Source organism: Panthera leo (genome assembly GCF_018350215.1).
Source record: "Panthera leo isolate Ple1 chromosome E1 unlocalized genomic scaffold, P.leo_Ple1_pat1.1 chrE1_random_Un_scaffold_50, whole genome shotgun sequence".
NCBI classification, from domain to species: domain Eukaryota; kingdom Metazoa; phylum Chordata; class Mammalia; order Carnivora; family Felidae; genus Panthera; species Panthera leo.
This window is the reverse complement of record NW_024962227.1, coordinates 1,354-18,612: the sequence shown is the minus strand read 5'-3', so window position 1 is coordinate 18,612 and position 17,259 is coordinate 1,354. Positions and strand designations below refer to the sequence as shown.

Below are 17,259 nucleotides of genomic sequence, written 5' to 3'. Positions count from 1 at the left end.
CGAGGAAAGAAATCAGTGGTAGTAGGAGGATGACTGGTGAGTGCATCGAATCGACATCATTTTTTTGAGTTGAAGAAATTTTACTATCATGTCAACTGTGGCCTTCTTAGACCTAATGTCTCAGAACAAGCTAATGGCTTGTTATCTTGGTTACAATCCACAGATGTCTCCCGGCAGTGGGGTTCCTTTTAAAATCCCTGGAATATACTTTGCAATAAAAGGACAAAGCATATCTCAGTCCTCCAGACTGAAGAGGGATATCACGTCGTGATAGGTGGGAAAGTGGCTTTGATTTTCAGTTTGTGGGTTCTGAATCTACTGTAAAGAAGGAATATAGTCTGGGAATCGGAATTAATTGTTGTCCTTACCTCAATGAGACAGAACACTATGATCAAAATCATCACTACTACAGTCACAGATATTGCCAAGATGAGTTTGTTGTTATAGCCATAGCCTGGAACTTCTTTTGTGAGCTAAAAAAAAGGGAAAGAACAATTTTTTTAGAAAACAGAGATAGGATGAAAGTTAACTATTCTTTAACGACTCTAAAACCCCATTCTTTCCGATGAATCGCTTATAGGTTCTTAAGGAATATACCAAATCTAATGTGATATGTAATCTTAATCATTAGCATTTTCTTCAAGACTTGATGTATCTTGTATGTTAGGTCCTCTTTTTGTCTCCTCTGGGAACAGCGGCACTGTTTCCTAAATGAGCAAAGTGGCAGATCACTGCCTTAGCCAAAATTATGTGGCCAAGACAAGACCCGGACTAGGAGCCCCCGGTCCTTGTGCTTGGGTCCATGTCCTAAACCACCTAAATGTCGAGACCCCACATTTGGGGATTTATCCTCACCTCCCTTGACTCCTGCTCTCTCTGTTCACTCTGGACTTCTGTGCTCTCATTGATATAATTCTCATTTTTCCATAGGTCCGTATCCCACTCTGCCTTGGACACCTTTACTTCTTGCTGCTCGCTGAGAAGCTTCATCAGGAGGCCTGTTCTGGAGATGAGCTTGGCACAGGCCAGCTGCACCTGGGTCTCAGAGCAGTCCATTTTCAAAGTCCGGATAACATGAGAAATGAGCCTTCTCACATCATTGCTGGGGATGAGGGACTGTAGCTGCTGGTTTAACTGAATTTCAAACAGATCACCCGAGGACGAGAGCTTTGACACAGTGAAGCCTGTGGCTTTTGGGGGCAAGCCAGTGCCCGCATTGTGGTATTCCCGTTGTGTATCATTGGTTTGTTTAACGGTCGGCATAGAGTTGTCTGCAGTAACAGTAGAATTAGCAGTGGAAAGATTCTTACGGTCTGTGAATTCAGGGAGGGTTTGTTCTGGCATAGTAGTGTTTCCTGTAGAAATATTTTCTTCAGAAACATTTTGAGCAGTAGTGTTCTCTACAGTAGTGTTTTCTCTGTAAGTTCCTGAAGGAGCAAATAATTCTGGAAAAGGATTTTTCTGAGGACTCAGTTCTCCCGGAGATGAAAAATCCTCTCGTGAAGGGGAATTTATGAGGCTCCTGACTGCAGAGGATGGAGGCCTCTTTGCAAGCAGCTGTCTATTACTGAGTGAACTTTCCTTTCTGGACTTTCGATTCAGTTTGGCCTTGGGTGTTCTGTGGACCACACGGGAGCGACTTTTATGAAAGCGGTGTGTCTTTCTGGGGAGTGAGGCTGGTCTGAAAGCCTTCATATTTCTAACTCTAGCATTTGCATCTTCTAAAACAAAAATGGTGTACGTTAAGTCTTTTGATTCTTTTTTCACGTCAGGTGGGGATTTTGGAGCGGGGGTGGCAGAAGGCCTGCCCAAAGAGTATTGCTTCAGGAAAGAAGAGACCGCTGCCTTGTGCTCATCTACGAACGAAGGCTCTGTATTGAAGGAGCTTCCCACTGATTTGCTGGGCCTGTGCGCCACGGGAAGCTCCCCTGGGGATGGTGTCCTGAGCCTTCTTTCCTTGGGAGCGGGGGTGGCAGAAGGCCTGTCCAAAAAGTATTGCTTCATGAGAGAAGAGACCGCTGCCTTGTGCTCATCTATGAACGAAGGCTCTGTATTGAAGGAGCTTCCCACTGATTTGCTGGGCCTGTGCGCCACGGGAAGCTCCCCTGGGGATGGTGTCCTGAGCCTTCTTTCCTTGGGAGCGGGGGTGGCAGAAGGCCTGTCCAAAAAGTATTGCTTCATGAGAGAAGAGACCGCTGCCTTGTGCTCATCTATGAACGAAGGCTCTGTATTGAAGGAGCTTCCCACTGATTTGCTGGGCCTGTGCGCCACGGGAAGCTCCCCTGGGGATGGTGTCCTGAGCCTTCTTTCCTTGGGAGCGGGGGTGGCAGAAGGCCTGTCCAAAAAGTATTGCTTCATGAGAGAAGAGACCGCTGCCTTGTGCTCATCTATGAACGAAGGCTCTGTATTGAAGGAGCTTCCCACTGATTTGCTGGGCCTGTGCGCCACGGGAAGCTCCCCTGGGGATGGTGTCCTGAGCCTTCTTTCCTTGGGAGCGGGGGTGGCAGAAGGCCTGTCCAAAAAGTATTGCTTCATGAGAGAAGAGACCGCTGCCTTGTGCTCATCTATGAACGAAGGCTCTGTATTGAAGGAGCTTCCCACTGATTTGCTGGGCCTGTGCGCCACGGGAAGCTCCCCTGGGGATGGTGTCCTGAGCCTTCTTTCCTTGGCCATGTTCTCCACAGATGGCTGGGCGCTCTGTTTCCTCTGGATGTTCTGACGTCTCAGTTCTTTTAAGTGCCTTTTCCGTATGCCCTTTGGGCCCTTGATGACCTTGTTCACTCTCAGGAACTTTTTCCCCACACTCTCAACCTCGTCTAGGCTCTTCTCCTGCGGTTGGGCAGTTTCCAATTTCTTTGGAAAGATTTGACGTTTAAACTTGGGACCTAAAAGGCTGGAATGTATAAGCATGGCCATTTTTTCTTTCTTTTTCACGTCATCAATTTTTTCCTGAATTTCTGCATCTAACAAATTTTCCAGAAAGTAGAGTTTTCTCAGTTTATCCTTGTAAGTTGAATTGTTGGATCCAGGTTTAAGAGAAGGGTCCCCTGTGTCGTTCATCGAGTGACCCACGGGCTTGTCTCCCTCTTGCACATTTGAAAACAGAAGTTTAATGAACGGTAACAGCGTCGATTCTACGTCTTCTAGATTGCCCTCCGAGAAATAAGGCAATATGTAATTCAGTGCACTAATGACATCACTTTCGTCATTGAAGTCTAGCTGCTCATTCATAAAGGCTGACAAACTGACACGATCTATGTCTGAGGACGCCTTCTCTGGCTCAATAGTCAGCTCCGTGCTGGCGCTCTTCTTTCGAGCTGTCAATACCTTCATGAATGATCCTTCTGCCTTCCTTAGGTATACTTCCTGATCTGTCGAAGAAGAAGAAGAGATGAGTTTTGATAATGAAAGACTGACAGCACAGCTCTTTGTCAATGCACAGTCATACGTCCCAGTCAAGCAAATTAAGAATCAGCAAATACTCGAGCGCCATTTAGAGAGGAGACGAACTCAAACTTGGACCCACGATTGGCAACAACAAAAGGACAAAAAGATGTGTTTTGAAAAAGTAGCTATTTCCTCAGAACATTCCACAGTGTGAATAAGTATATTTAGAGTTATTCCATTGGTCCCTAAGGGCCGATTGCCCAGGCCTCAAGAAAAGCCAAGGCCGGAAGATACTCGGCTAAACTGTGTGCAGCTCTAGTGCGACTCCTGGCATTCACATACCCCACCCTGTCCTGCTTCGGGGGCAGAGGGAGCGCGAGTCTTCCTCCTTCTACGTCTTCAGTGGGCTTGAGTTCTTGCTACCATCACATATGCCCGGGACAACACCCGTCACCAGCAGGTCCTCATCTGGACACGCCCTCTCCGCCCACCCACCAATTCTTTTGCTTGGTCCCTGCTCCCATATATCGCACCTCCCGTAACATAAGCTCTAGACAGAAAAAACTAAACACAAGACCCGCTAAGTCCACCCTGGTTCTTTGCTTAAATTTGGGCAGAGATGTGGGGTATAGGTTAAGAGATTTTCCAGCTATGAGAGAGATGCCACTGTGGGGCGTTCAAAAAAATCAACGGAATGATACTTGAGGTTTTAAAATGCAGAAGGGATAAAGAAACTTTGGTCAAATGCCTACTTTGCTTTCATTTCCTTTCATTTCCAGATTTCTAGCTTTACTGAGAGAACCATCCAGAGCTTCCAACTACATGAAGGTCAAGCGTACAGCTTGTGTACACTGAACAGCACTGTGCAGCTGGGTTTTTCCAGAAGAATTAAAAGTATTTTTAGTGGTGCTGGTGAGAGTCGGAGGAGGAGGTGATAAAGGTCACGAGAGAGGAGGAGCAGCGGGCTGGCGGAGCGCCCAAAACGGGAGAGGAGACTCGAGTGCTAGGCTAAGGCACCTCTGATCTCATTTTTCCTCGCCTGTCAAAGGAGATAAAAAAAAAAATGCCTATTCTGCCCACCTCTAAGGGAGACGGGAGTAAGATAATTGGTAAAACACTGTTTTGGAAAATAAGCAACACCACTTATAGAAGTAGCAACGTGTAATTTATGCTGTGCCCTAGACCATTGACAGGGACCCATATTCAAGCTATCCAGGTGCAAAAGCACATTTTGGAAGTCACCAAGTTAGTGCCAATAAAACCTAAGAACAGAAAAATACCTAAAAGCACCCGTGTTTTGGATAGAAAAGCTTAAGATTCAGAACAAGAGTTGGACAGCCCAAGGATAGAAGAGCCCTCTCATCCGTTAGAACGGTTGGGTAGCAGCTTCTGGTTAGGGCACAGAAACACAGAGGCTCCAAATAAAACTTTTTCAGAAATCAGCATCACTTGTACTCTTACACACTTATAAAAACAACAAAATAAACAAAAAGGTATCTCCACCTGTCCTATAAGACAAAGGGCACCTGAGACCTAACGCACGTAAAATCAGCTTATAAGCTGTGATGCACTATGTGAACAGGTTTTCATTTGGGGGTAGTTGACTTAATAATGTAACTGAGAATCTGACTTTTAACAAAGGAATAGTTCTTAGAAATTTAGGGATCTGAACTCTGAATGAGTAAAAATAATGCAATGACATCATTAGTTTAAAAATTTACCATTGTTAGGGTGCCTGGGTGGCCCAGTCAGTTAAGCATCCCTTTGGCTCAGGTCATGATATCACAGTTCAGCCCCGCATGGGGCTTGCTGCTGTCAGTGTAGAGCTTGCTTCGGATTCTCTGTCCCCCTCACTCACTCTCTGCCCCCTCCCAGCTCACGCACGTGAATGCTCTCTCTCTCAAAAATGAATAAACATTAAAAAAAATTATCATTGTTGATTAAAAATAAAAGTTAAACCACAAATAAAATAAAAATTTACAAATTTATCATCAGGCAATTAGGACTTACCACAACGTGTGCCATTTGTCAGACATGCACTGTCACAATGTAGCTTGACGGTCTTACAGACAACCTCAATAGTATTTTTAAATTGGCAGAGACAGCAGGCCATACGGCTAGGTAAAATCCTATAAATGGAAACACAGACAATTAAATTAGTGGCAAAGGAGTTACTCGAGTAGGTAGAAGAGGCGGGCCAAAGTCATCACAGGGCTGTGCAAAAAGGAATTCTTGAGGCACATGGCCTGGATGGTTGGGTAGGGACCAGTTGGCCAACTGCTGCTCTTGAATATTATAAATACACAGATAGAAGGACAGAGGTGCCCAACGGAAAGGTAAGGATGACATGGGGTATGGTACCCTTAGAATGAGATAGAGATTAGAACTGGGTGACACTGATCAGTAGTTTAATACACAGGTAACTCCTTCCAAGCCAAAAGTCTCACTTCGGGTTGAGAGCACACAGAAAGAGGGTAGACTTCTAAGAGTTTGAATAAATCTGAAATATGGCCCATACTGAGGATAAAAAGCAATCAACTTTGGCTCAGGTCATAATCTCGTGGTTCATGGGTTTGAGCCCCACATCAGGCTCTGTGCTGAGAGCTCGGAGCCTGGAACCTGCTTCAGATTTAACTTCCTCTCTCTCTACCCCTTCCCTGATCACTCTCTGTGTCTTAAAAATAAATAAATGTTAATTTTTTTTTTTAAAAAGCAATCAATCAAAAACTAATCCATAATCTACACAAATGCTACAATTAGCAGACAAGGACATTTAAAAAAGTTATTATAACAGTATTTCATATATGGAAAAAACCCCATGCCTCTCCTTAACTCAATGAATTGTGCAACAACTTCAAGTGGCCTAATATATGTATACTTAGAGTCCACGAAGGAGAGGAGATATAAAAAAAATTTGAAAAACTAATAGCCCCCACATTTCCAAATAAGTAAACCCTATAAACTCACAAATCCAGCAAGGTCAATGAAATCTGAGCACAACATGGATTAAACTACATGTTTAGTTTAATCCATTAAACACGGATAAAACTACACCACGGCACATGATAATCAAACTGGTCAAAGCCAGTGATAAAGAGCAAATCTTAAAAGCAGCCAAAGGAACAAAACCACACATGACACACAGAGCAACAAAGATATAACAATGACAACATATTTCTTGTTGGAAATAATGTAAGCCAGAACTCGGTGGGGCAACATCTTTCAGGCAGTGAAAAGGAGAGGGGGACCAAATAGCCATCAAGCTAGAATTCTATACCCAAATCTTTCAAAAATAAAAGCAAGATAGACTATCTGAGACATACAAGAGCTGGAAGAATTCATCATTAGCAGGCTTACACTGTAGAAATGCCAAAGGAAGTATTTTTTTAAATGTTTATTTGAGAGACAGAGAGAGAGGGCACGTGCAGTATGCGTGTGCAAGGGGGAAAGAGCACTGAGGAGACAGAGAATCCCAAGCAAAGCCCAACGCGGGACTTGAGCTCACAAACTGTGAGATTATGACCTGAGCCAAAATCAAGAGTTGGATGCTTAACTGACTGAGCCACCCAGGTGCCCCTAAAGAAAGTATTTTTAAGCAGAAGGAAAAGGATAGCAGACGGAAATGTGGATCCACACAAAGGAATGAAGAACATTAGAACTGGTAACTATATAGGTTATGATTTCACTTCACTATATGTATGTATATCATTTCACTATATGATTTCACTTATATGTAGAATCTCAGAAAAAAGCAAACAAACAAGGGGTGCCTGGATGGGCTAAGTCAATGAAGCATCCTACTCTTGATTTCGGCTCAGGATCTCAGGGTCGTGAGATCGAGCCCTGTGTCAGGCTCCACGCTCAGCATGGATTAGATTAAGATTCTCTTAAGATATTCTCTCTCTCTCTCTCTCTCTCTCTCTCTCTCTCCTCTGCCCCTCTCCCCAACTTGTACACTCTGTCTCTAAAATTAAAAAAAAAAACAAACACCAAAAACCATAAGATACCTAGGAATAAACCTAATCAAAGAGGTAAAAGATCTGTATGCTGAAAACAATAGAACGCTTATGAAAATAAATTGAAGAAGACAGAAAGAAATGGAAAAACATCCCATGCTCAAGGATTGGAAGAACAAATATTGTTAAAATGTCTATACTACTCAAAGCAAACTACACATTCAATTCAATCCCTATCAAACACCAGTATTTTTCACAGAGCGAGAACAAACAATTCTAAAAGTTGTATGGAACAAGAAAAGACCCCGAATTATAATGTTGGGAAAAAACAAACAAACAAAGCTGGAGGCATCATGATTCTGGACTTCAAACTGTATTACAAAGCTGGAATCATCAAGACAGTGTGGTACTGCACAAAAACAGACACATAGATCAATAGAATAGAATAGAGAACCGAGAAATGGAGCCACAAATATATGGTCAACTAATCTTCGATAAAGCAGAATATCCAATGGAAAAAAGATAGTCTTCGCAATAAATGGTGTTGGGAAAACTGGACCGTAACGTGCAGAAGAATGAAACTAAACCACTTTTTTACACCATACACAAAAATAAATTCAAAATGGATGAAAGACCTAAATGTGAGACGGGAAACCATCAAAATCCTAGAGGAGAACACAGGCAGAAACCTCTTTGATCTCAGCTAAAGCAACTTCTTACTAGAGACACGTCTCCAGAGGCAAGGGAAACAAAAGTACAAATGAACTACTGAGGAGTGCCTGGGTGGCTTAGCGGGTTGAATGCCTGACTCTTGGTGTTGGCTCAGGTCGTGATCTCAGGGTCGTGGATTGAACCCCGCATCAGGATTCTCTCTCCACTTGAGATTCTCTCTCTCCCTCTCTCTCTGCTCCCCCCCATGTATACATGTATGTGTGTGTCCATGTTCTTAATTAATTAATTAATTAATTAATAGGGGCCCCTGGGTGGCTCAGTTGGTTAAGTATCTGACTTGGCTCAGATCATGATCTTACAGTTCGTGAGTCTGAGCCCCGTGTCAGGCTCTGTGCTGACAGCTTGGAGCCTGGAGCCTGTTTCAGATGCTGTGTCTCCCTCTCTCTCTCTGCCCCTCCCCTGCTTGCACTCTGTCTCTCTCTCTCAAAAATAAACGTAAACAAACAAACAAACAAACATTTTTTTAAATGAATTATTGGGACCTCATCAAGATAAAAACCTTCTGGGGCACCTGGGTGTCTCAGTCGGTTAAGCTTCTGACTTCAGCTCAGGTCATAATCTCACGGTTTGTGAGTTCGAGTTCCGCATCGACTCTCTGTTGACAGTGCGGAGCCTGCTCAGATCCTCTGTCTCCCTCACTCTCTGCCCCTACCCCACTCTTGTGCTCTCTCTCTCAAAAACAAACATCCATTAAAAAAAGATAAAAAGCTGTACAGCAAAGGAAACAATCAACAAAATTAAAAGGCAACTGATGAAATGGGAGAACATATTTGCAAATGACATAATCTGATAAAGGGCTAGTATCCAAAATATATAAAGGACTCAACACCCAAAAAATCAAATACATAATCCAGTTAAGAAAAGGGCAGAAGACATGAATAGACAGTTTTTCAAAGAAGACATCCGGAAGGCTAACAGACACATGAAAAGATGCTCAATATCACTCATCATCAAGGAAATACAAATCAAAATCACAATGAGATACCACCTCACATGTGTCAGAATGGCTAAAATTAATAACTCAGGAAACAACAGATGTGGAGAAAGGGGAACCCTTCTGCACTGCTGGTGGGAATGCAAACTGCTGTAGCCACTCTGGAAAACAGTATGGAGGTTTTTAAAAAGTTAAGAATAGAACTACCCTACAACCCAGCAATTGTACTACTAGGCATTTAACCAAAGGGTACAAAAATGCTGATTTGAAGGGGCATGTGCACCCAATGTTTATAGCAGCACTATCAACAATAGCCAAAGTATGGAAAGAGCCCAAATGTCCATTGATGGATGAATGGATGAAAGATGCGGTATATATATACAATGGAGTATTACTTGGCAATCAAAAAGAATGAAATCTTGCCGTTTGCAACTACATGGATGGAACTGGAGGGTATTACGCTAAGTGAAATTAGTCAGTGAAAGACAAAAATCCTATCACTTCACTCATATGAGGACTTTAAGAGACAAAACAGATGAACATAGGGAAGGGAAACAAAAATAATATAAGAACAGGGAGGGGGACAAAACAGAAGAGACTCATAAATATGGAAAACAAACTGAGGGTTACTGGAGGGGTTGTGGGAGGGGGGATGGGCTAAATGGGTAAGGGGCACTAAGGACTCTACTCCTGAAATCATTGTTGCACTATATGCTAACTAATTTGGATGCAAATTTTAAAAAATAAAAAATAAAACAAGGTAAAAAATAAACAAAAAATAAACAAAAAACCAAATGAATGAATAAACAACAACAAAAAAGAGAAAACACTTGTAAATATGGAGAACAAACTGGGGATATGGACAAAATGAGTGAAAAGGGTTAAGAGGTACCAACTTGCAGTTATAAAATAAATAAGTCACCAGATGAAAAGTACAGCATAGGGAATATAGTCAATAATACTGTAATATACTTATTGTGGTGAGCATTTCATAATGTATATAATTGATCACTGTGTTGTGAGCATTTCATAATGTATATAAAAGATCACTGTGTTGTACACCTGAAACTAATTTAATATTACATGATCTATATATACTTCAATAAAAGAGATAATTGAGGGGCACCCAGGTGGCTCAGTCAGTTAAGCATCTGACTTCAGCTCAGGTCATGATCTCATAGTCTGTGATTTCAGGCCCCACATCAGGCTCTGTGTCTACAGCTCAGAGCCTGGAGCCTGCTTCAGATTCTGTGTCTCCCTCTCTCTCTGCCCCTCCCCCACTTGCACTCTGTCTCTCTCAAAAATACAAAAATAAAAAAAGATAACTGACTATTTAAACAAAAAAAATAATATGGTGTGCTAAAAGTAAAATGTATGAAAACAATAGCACAAAGGTCAGGAGGGGAACAATGGAAGTACACTATTTATTGTAAGGTTCTTATACTATTCATGAAATCATATAATATCATTTGAAGATAGACTGTGATAAGTTAAACATGAACACTACAAACCATTAAACAGCTACTAAAATAACAAAACCTGAGTTGTAACTATTTATCCCCCCACCAAAAAATAATAAAACGTACTAAATCAACCCAAGAGCAGGAAGAAGAAGAAAAAGAAAAAGAAAAGAAACAAAGAACAGATGGGATACATAGAAAAGAGTAGACAGTAGCTTTAAATGTAAGCATATAAATAATTACATTAAATATAAATGGTATAATCACCTAATTAAAAGATAGAGTTGTCATACTGGATAAAAAAGCAAAAGCCAACTATATGCTGTCTATAAGATTCATCTTCAATACAAAGATATAAGTAGGTTAAAAATATGGAAGAAATTATGCTTTGCTAACACTAATCAAACGAAACCTTGAGTGGCTATATTTACTATAGGACAAAGTCAATTTCAAAGCAAAGATATTACCAGGGATAAATGAGGTTATTCCATTGTGATAGAAATGTCAACTATTAGAAAAGACATAACTTAAAAATTTATGTATCTGATAATAGAACTTCCAAATATATTAAGGAGAATAGGAAAGAGAGACACATAAGCACTCAATTATAGTTGGAGATTTCAATATCCCTCTCTCAATAATTGACAGAAAAAATATATAGAAAATGAGTAATGATACATCAGACTTGAAAAATACTACCAACCTACTTGACCTAGTTGACATTTATAGAATACTCCACACCAAATCAGCAGACTACATATTTTCTTTCAAGTGGACACATAATATTTATCAAAATAGGCCATATTCTCATCTATCACCAGAATTCATTGGCTATAAAACAAGCCTCAATAAATTTAAAAGGATTTCAGTCATCCAACATATTGTTCTGTGACCACAATGGAATTAAATAACAAATTAACAGATCTGTAAAATCTCCAAATATTTAGAAACTAACCAACACACTCCTAAGTAACCCTATTGGTCAAATAAGTCAAAATGGATATTAGAAACTATTTTGTACCAACTGAAACTGAAAACACAACATGTCAACATGTGGGATGTTGCTCATATAGTATTCATCTTCCCCAGTGTCCACTTTTAAGAAACTAGAAAAAGAAAAGGAAATTCATCACTGAGTAAGGAGAGAAAATGGAATGATAAAGATCAAAGCAGAAATTTCTGAAAAGGAAAACAAAAATAGAGAAGTCACTGTAATGAAAAGGCACTTTTTAGAGAAGATAAGTAAAACTGATAAACTTCTGGCCAGATTTATCAAGAAAAGACAAGAGAAGACACAAATTATCAATATCAAAAATGAGAGGAATGACATCACTACAATTCTACAGATACTAAAAGGATAATAAGGGATTATTATAAAATACTTTATGTCAATAACTTCAAGATGAAATAGATTCCCTGAAAGACATGAACTACTCAAAAAAATAAAGTATGTAATTTAAGTAGCACTATTACAAAAATAAAATCTGTAGTTTAACACTTTCTCACAAAGAAAGCTTCAAGCCCACATGGCTTCACTGGTGAATTCTAGCAAACATTTAAGGAAAAAATAATGCCAATTCTGCACAAACTGTACTAGAGAATTGAAGAGAGGGGAATACTTCCCAACTCAATTTTAAGGCCAACATTCACCTTATGAAAAATAGATAAAGACATTAGAAGAAAGGATAGATAGAAGATCTCATATACTGCTGGCTGCAATGCAAAATGGTACATCCACTTTAGAAAACAGGTAAGCAGTTTCTTAAAAAGTTAAATATACACTCAGCATATGATGTAGCAATCCTGCCATTAGGTATTTTACCACCTGCCCCCCTCCCCCAATGAAAACATATGCTCACACGAAGACCTGCATGTAAGTGTTTTAAGCAACTTTATTCATAAAGGCCAAAAAGCTAGAAACAACTCAAATGCCCATTAACTGATGAATGCATAAACAAACTGGTATATCCTCACAACTGCAATACGACTCGGCAATAAAAAGGAAATGAACTACTGACATGTGCAAAAACATGGATGAGTCTCTGGGGTGCCTGGGTGGCTCAGTCAGATAAGTGACCGACTTTGGCTCAGGCCATGATCTCATGTTCCGCAGGTTCATGCCCTGTATTGGGCTCTGTGCTGACAGAGCCTGGAGCCTGCTTCGGGTTCTGTGTCTCTCTCTCTCTCTCTCTGCCCCTCTCCTGCTTATGCTCTCTGTTTCTCAAAAATAAATAAACGTTAAAAAAGTTAAAAAAAAAACAAACATGGATGAATCTCAAAAGGATTATGCTGAAAGGAACCAATCACAGAAGACTGCATACTGTATGATTTCATTTATTTATTTTTTTTAATGTTCATTTATTTTTGAGAGAGAGAGAGAGAGATGGAGTGCAAATGGGGAAGGGGTAGAGAGACAGGGAGACACAGAATCCGAAGCAGGCTCCAGGCTCTGAGCTGTCAGGACAGAGTCCGATGCAGGGCTTGAACTCACAGACCGCGAGATCATGACCTGAGCTGAAGTCGGACGCTTAACTGCCTGAGCCACCCAGGTGCCCCTTGTATGATTTCATTTATAAGACACTGTAGAAAAGGCAAAACTATAGGGACAAAAATTAGGTTGGTGGTTGCCAGGGCTGGTGGTGAGAAAAGGGGATTGGCTGCAAAGGCACATAGGGGCCTTTTGGGGTGACAGAAACGTTCTACGTCTCAAATGTGGTGGTGGTTACATAACTACACGTTTGTCAAAACTCATCAAACTGTATGCTTAAAAAGAGTAAATTTTATACCTCAATAAATCTGACTTAAGAAAACAATAAAACAAATCTAAGTAAACAACTAAGTGAAAATACACATAAGAAAAATCAACTTACAGTGTTTCCAATTCAACGGTCATCATGAGGATGCTCTCAACTGTTGTAAGTGACACCTGTGTTGATCCCATGTCTCTGAAGGAGAAAGCCCAAACATGCGTGATTTGAACCCAAGGATAAAAATTCTGTACCTAAAAAGATACTTAGCAACATGTGATTACTTCAATTCTGGCTTCTTTGTCAAGTCAGCTCAAGAGTTTTCTTGCTATGGACAATAATTTCAGAAAGCTCCCAATGAAGACATTTTATGTGCATCATCAAATTAATCACCTTGGTGCTCAACAGTACAATCCTTTTTACTCTTATCCTCATTTTCATTCTCAATTGCATCCACCTCTCTTGATTAGTCTTTTTTTCTTTTAATATACACCTTACTCCACTTTCCACTTTGAGATAAATGGTATTTCTACCTACATCTACAAGTCCCATGTCTGTTATGTGTTCTTCAATACTACTCCTTCCTCTGCAGGCTATCTTGCCCACATACGTTTTTTCTTTGCTAATAATGCTTATTTCAATAACCCAGTTAAAATTTAAATTACGACTTTTTAACCGAAACGCAAAATACTTAATCTTTTGATGACAACAAAAAAGATCAGAAATCATCTCATGAGCCATGAGATTGTTGCAATACTTACAAATATTTTAATGCTGGCAACTTAAAAAGATAGGAATCTTCAACAGTTGACAGAGGGTTACGACTGATAATTCTGAAAAATGCAATGGAATTAAAATTATCTGCATTTCCAGTAATGACTACCATGAAAGTTTATGTTCATTTTGGGGGTATGGAACTGGAAGGTGAAAACTAATCATTTTCTGCCTTTGCCTATAAATCACCCTTAGATTCTGTAAAGCACTCTTCCTTTGGGAACTACCCAGCTCTCTGGACGATAAAGTGGAGAACAGAAAGAGGAAAAAAAAAATTTTTTTTTTTTACGTGGACAGCAAAGCAAAGATATGCCAAAGAACTTTTTGGGCTGAAAATCCTAGAAGTGACTATGCTGGTAGGAAGCCCAGGCTCTGTAGGAAATACTGTTTCTAGTGTCCTCTGTAATTCTAGGTGCTTTTCCTTTATCTCTAGAAATGTAAAAAATTCCACAGTTTAAAACACCCGGTTAAAGACAAAAATAGGACCAATTCCTCAGTTTGGGGGCCAAAGACAAAGGGATTAATCTAAGAGGAAATGGTGAAAGCTATACCCCCACCATGTGTATTCTCCTATGACAGCCTTTGTTAGGTGGCATATGATCCCGTTTCCTTATCCATCTCCTGGACTGCCAGCTCCTTGAGGGCAGGGACCATACTCTATTGTCATTTTTGTCCCTGTGCCTGACAGAGTGCTTGTTATTTACTAGTTACTTAGTGAAGGCTTGTTGAATAAATAACTTTTTGTCACTGCTTGACACAAGTTTTTATTCCAAAATGCCGAGTAGATTTTCTTCTCAGTTCTTTACAGCAAAAATAAAGTGAAGGAAACAGGAAGAAAGAAAAGAAAATCTGCCTTTAGGTTGACTCTGCTCAAGAATCATCACTGTACTTTTGCAAAATTATAAGGATAATCATCACAACCAATACTATTGAGCCATAGGGCATCTGTGATCAGCATTTCACATTTAAACCTCACAATAACCTTATGTGATAGATACATCATTACCCCATTTTACAAGTGAGGAAACTGAAGTACAGAGAGGTTGTATAATTTGTCCCAGTTTGTCAAGCCAGTCAAGAAGCAGAGCTGGAATCTGAACTCAGTTCTGACTCCAAAGCCTGTATTTAACTTGTATGAAAAAAAAAGGGGGTTTAAAATAGCCGTTACCTTAAACTTAACTTTGAGAGCATTAAATATAGAAACACTTTGCTGAACTTCATCTCTCCATCTGGGAGAGCTTCTCTAAGAATTACATTTTCTATTTTTATTCCTTTCCTCTAATCATCTCCCATGATTAAGTATTTAATTAGCCTGTGATCATTGAGACTTTAGAGATTTCATTTTTTATTTTTGTATTCTATTTTTTGAGAGAGAGAGTACAAGAGTATGAGTGAAGGAGAGGCAGAGGAAGAGAGAGAGAGAGAATCCCAAGCAGGCTCCATGCCCAGTGCAGAGCCTGACATGGGGCTTGATCCCATGACCGCAAGATCATGACCTGAGCCGAAATCAAGAGTCAGGCAGTTAACTGAGCCACCCAGGTGCCCTGAGACTTTAGACATTTTAAAGCCCTGTTACAGGTGAATCAGTGAAAATGAGAAAGGAAGGACGTCTGAAAATTCATCCTTCCGTAAAAGCAACAACAACAACAAAAAACTAGCAAAAATGGTCAAAATCAACTTTCTCAGAACTTTGGAAATTTTAACCAATGGGCTTGCAGCAACCCGGAGAGCATTTATTAAAGAAAAAATTACTAATTTCTATGAGAACAGTGAGCTCTGTTGTTTTAACTTGTCCTCAACCTCTGCTCTCCATCGTGATGGTAGCCTTAAAAATTGCCCACATCCCAGGGGAACAGAATGGAGCTCAAGTTCCTTAAAGCCTCATTCCCAAGGAACAAACTGTCATTGTTTTACCTGTCTAGTGGGGTCCCTAAAAAACTTCACTTGAAAGCCTTGCCCTTGACCTCACTGAGAACTGCACAGTGCTAAAATAGCCTCTTCCCAAGGGGCATTTTTTGAAAACAATTATAGATAAATGTTTTAATCTGGCAGCTATGTGAGGCAATTGATAACAAGACAAAAAATAGCCTAAACAAAAAGCCTAAAAGGAAAAAGCTGAGAAATGAGATGTCCATAGGGACTTTGAAATGCTCCAACATCTTCCTGGGTAACTAGAAGACCACAAGACATATTCCTGGGAATGTAGAAAAAAAACCTTAGCACTAATAAATGAGTTCAGCAAGGTTACAGGACACAAGATCAATATGTAAAAATTAGCTTTATTTCTATACATCAGCAATGACTATTCCAAAAATAAAATTAGAAAAACAATTCCATGTATAACAGTACTCAAAAGAACAAAATACTTAGGAAAACATTTAACCAAAGAAGTGCAAGAATCACACTAAAAACCACAAAACGTTGTTGAAAGAAATTAAAGAAGATTGAAATAAGTGTAAAGATATGCCATGTTCACGGACCAGAAGAAAATATTGGTAAAATGGCACTATACCCCAAATTGAACTGTGGTTTCAGTATAATCCCTATCCAAACCCCAACTGACTTCTTTCCAAAAATTGGCAAGCTAATTCTAAAATCTGTATGTCAATTCAAGGGACCGAGAATAGCCAAAATGATCTTTTTAAAAAAAAAAAAAAAGTTTATCTATTCATTTTGAGAGACAGCGAGCATACACACCCGTGCAGAAGAGCAAACATGAGCGAGTGTGAGTGGGGAATTCCCAAGTGTGAGCAGGGGAGGGGCAGAGGGAGAAGGAGAGGGAGCATCCCAAGCAGGCTCCATGCTGTCAGTGCAGATTGCAACACGGGGTTCCATCTCACAAACCATGAGGTCATGACCTGAGCTGAAATCAAGAGCCGGCCACTTAACCAACTGAGCTACCCGGGTGCTCCAAAACGATTTTGACACAGAACAACACAATGGGAAGACTCACACGCCCTGGTTTCAAAACCTACTTCGAAACTACAGTAATCACGGTGTGGTACTGGCAAAAGAACAGACATGTAAGTTGATGGAACAGAACTGACAGTCCAGGAACAAATCCTCACATTTATGGCCCACTGATTTTCAACAAGGGTGCCAACACCATTCAACGTGGGAAGACTAGTCTTTTCAAATGATGCTGGGACAACCGTATATCCCCATACCAAATAATGTAGTTGGATTCCTACACTTCACACCATATATAAATTTTAACTCAAAATGAGTCAAAGACCTAGAAGGAAGAGCTCAAGCTATAAAACTCTCAG

The 17,259-nt window shown here is 40.3% G+C and overlaps 1 protein-coding gene across 2 annotated transcripts in view; it reads right to left on the bottom strand.

Moving 5' to 3' along the window:
• The window catches only part of LOC122212774 (leucine-rich repeat-containing protein 37A2-like), a 158,731-nt gene extending 143,960 nt beyond the window's left edge, over positions 1–14,771 (bottom strand). The window contains exons 1-5 of one of the 2 annotated variants that reach the window (XM_042926741.1): positions 13,978–14,739; positions 13,340–13,414; positions 5,398–5,516; positions 3,328–3,371; positions 369–473 (exon numbers count right to left, since the gene is read on the bottom strand). In XM_042926741.1, the coding sequence (XP_042782675.1) occupies positions 369–473; positions 3,328–3,371; positions 5,398–5,516; positions 13,340–13,414; positions 13,978–14,102 (468 nt within the window). In that variant the 5' untranslated portion in view covers positions 14,103–14,739. Of the gene's footprint in view, positions 1–368; positions 474–3,327; positions 3,372–5,397; positions 5,517–13,339; positions 13,415–13,977 lie in introns of both variants that reach the window. The other variant, XM_042926742.1, reaches the window with a different exon arrangement.
• Between the last annotated feature and the right edge of the window lie 2,488 nt (positions 14,772–17,259).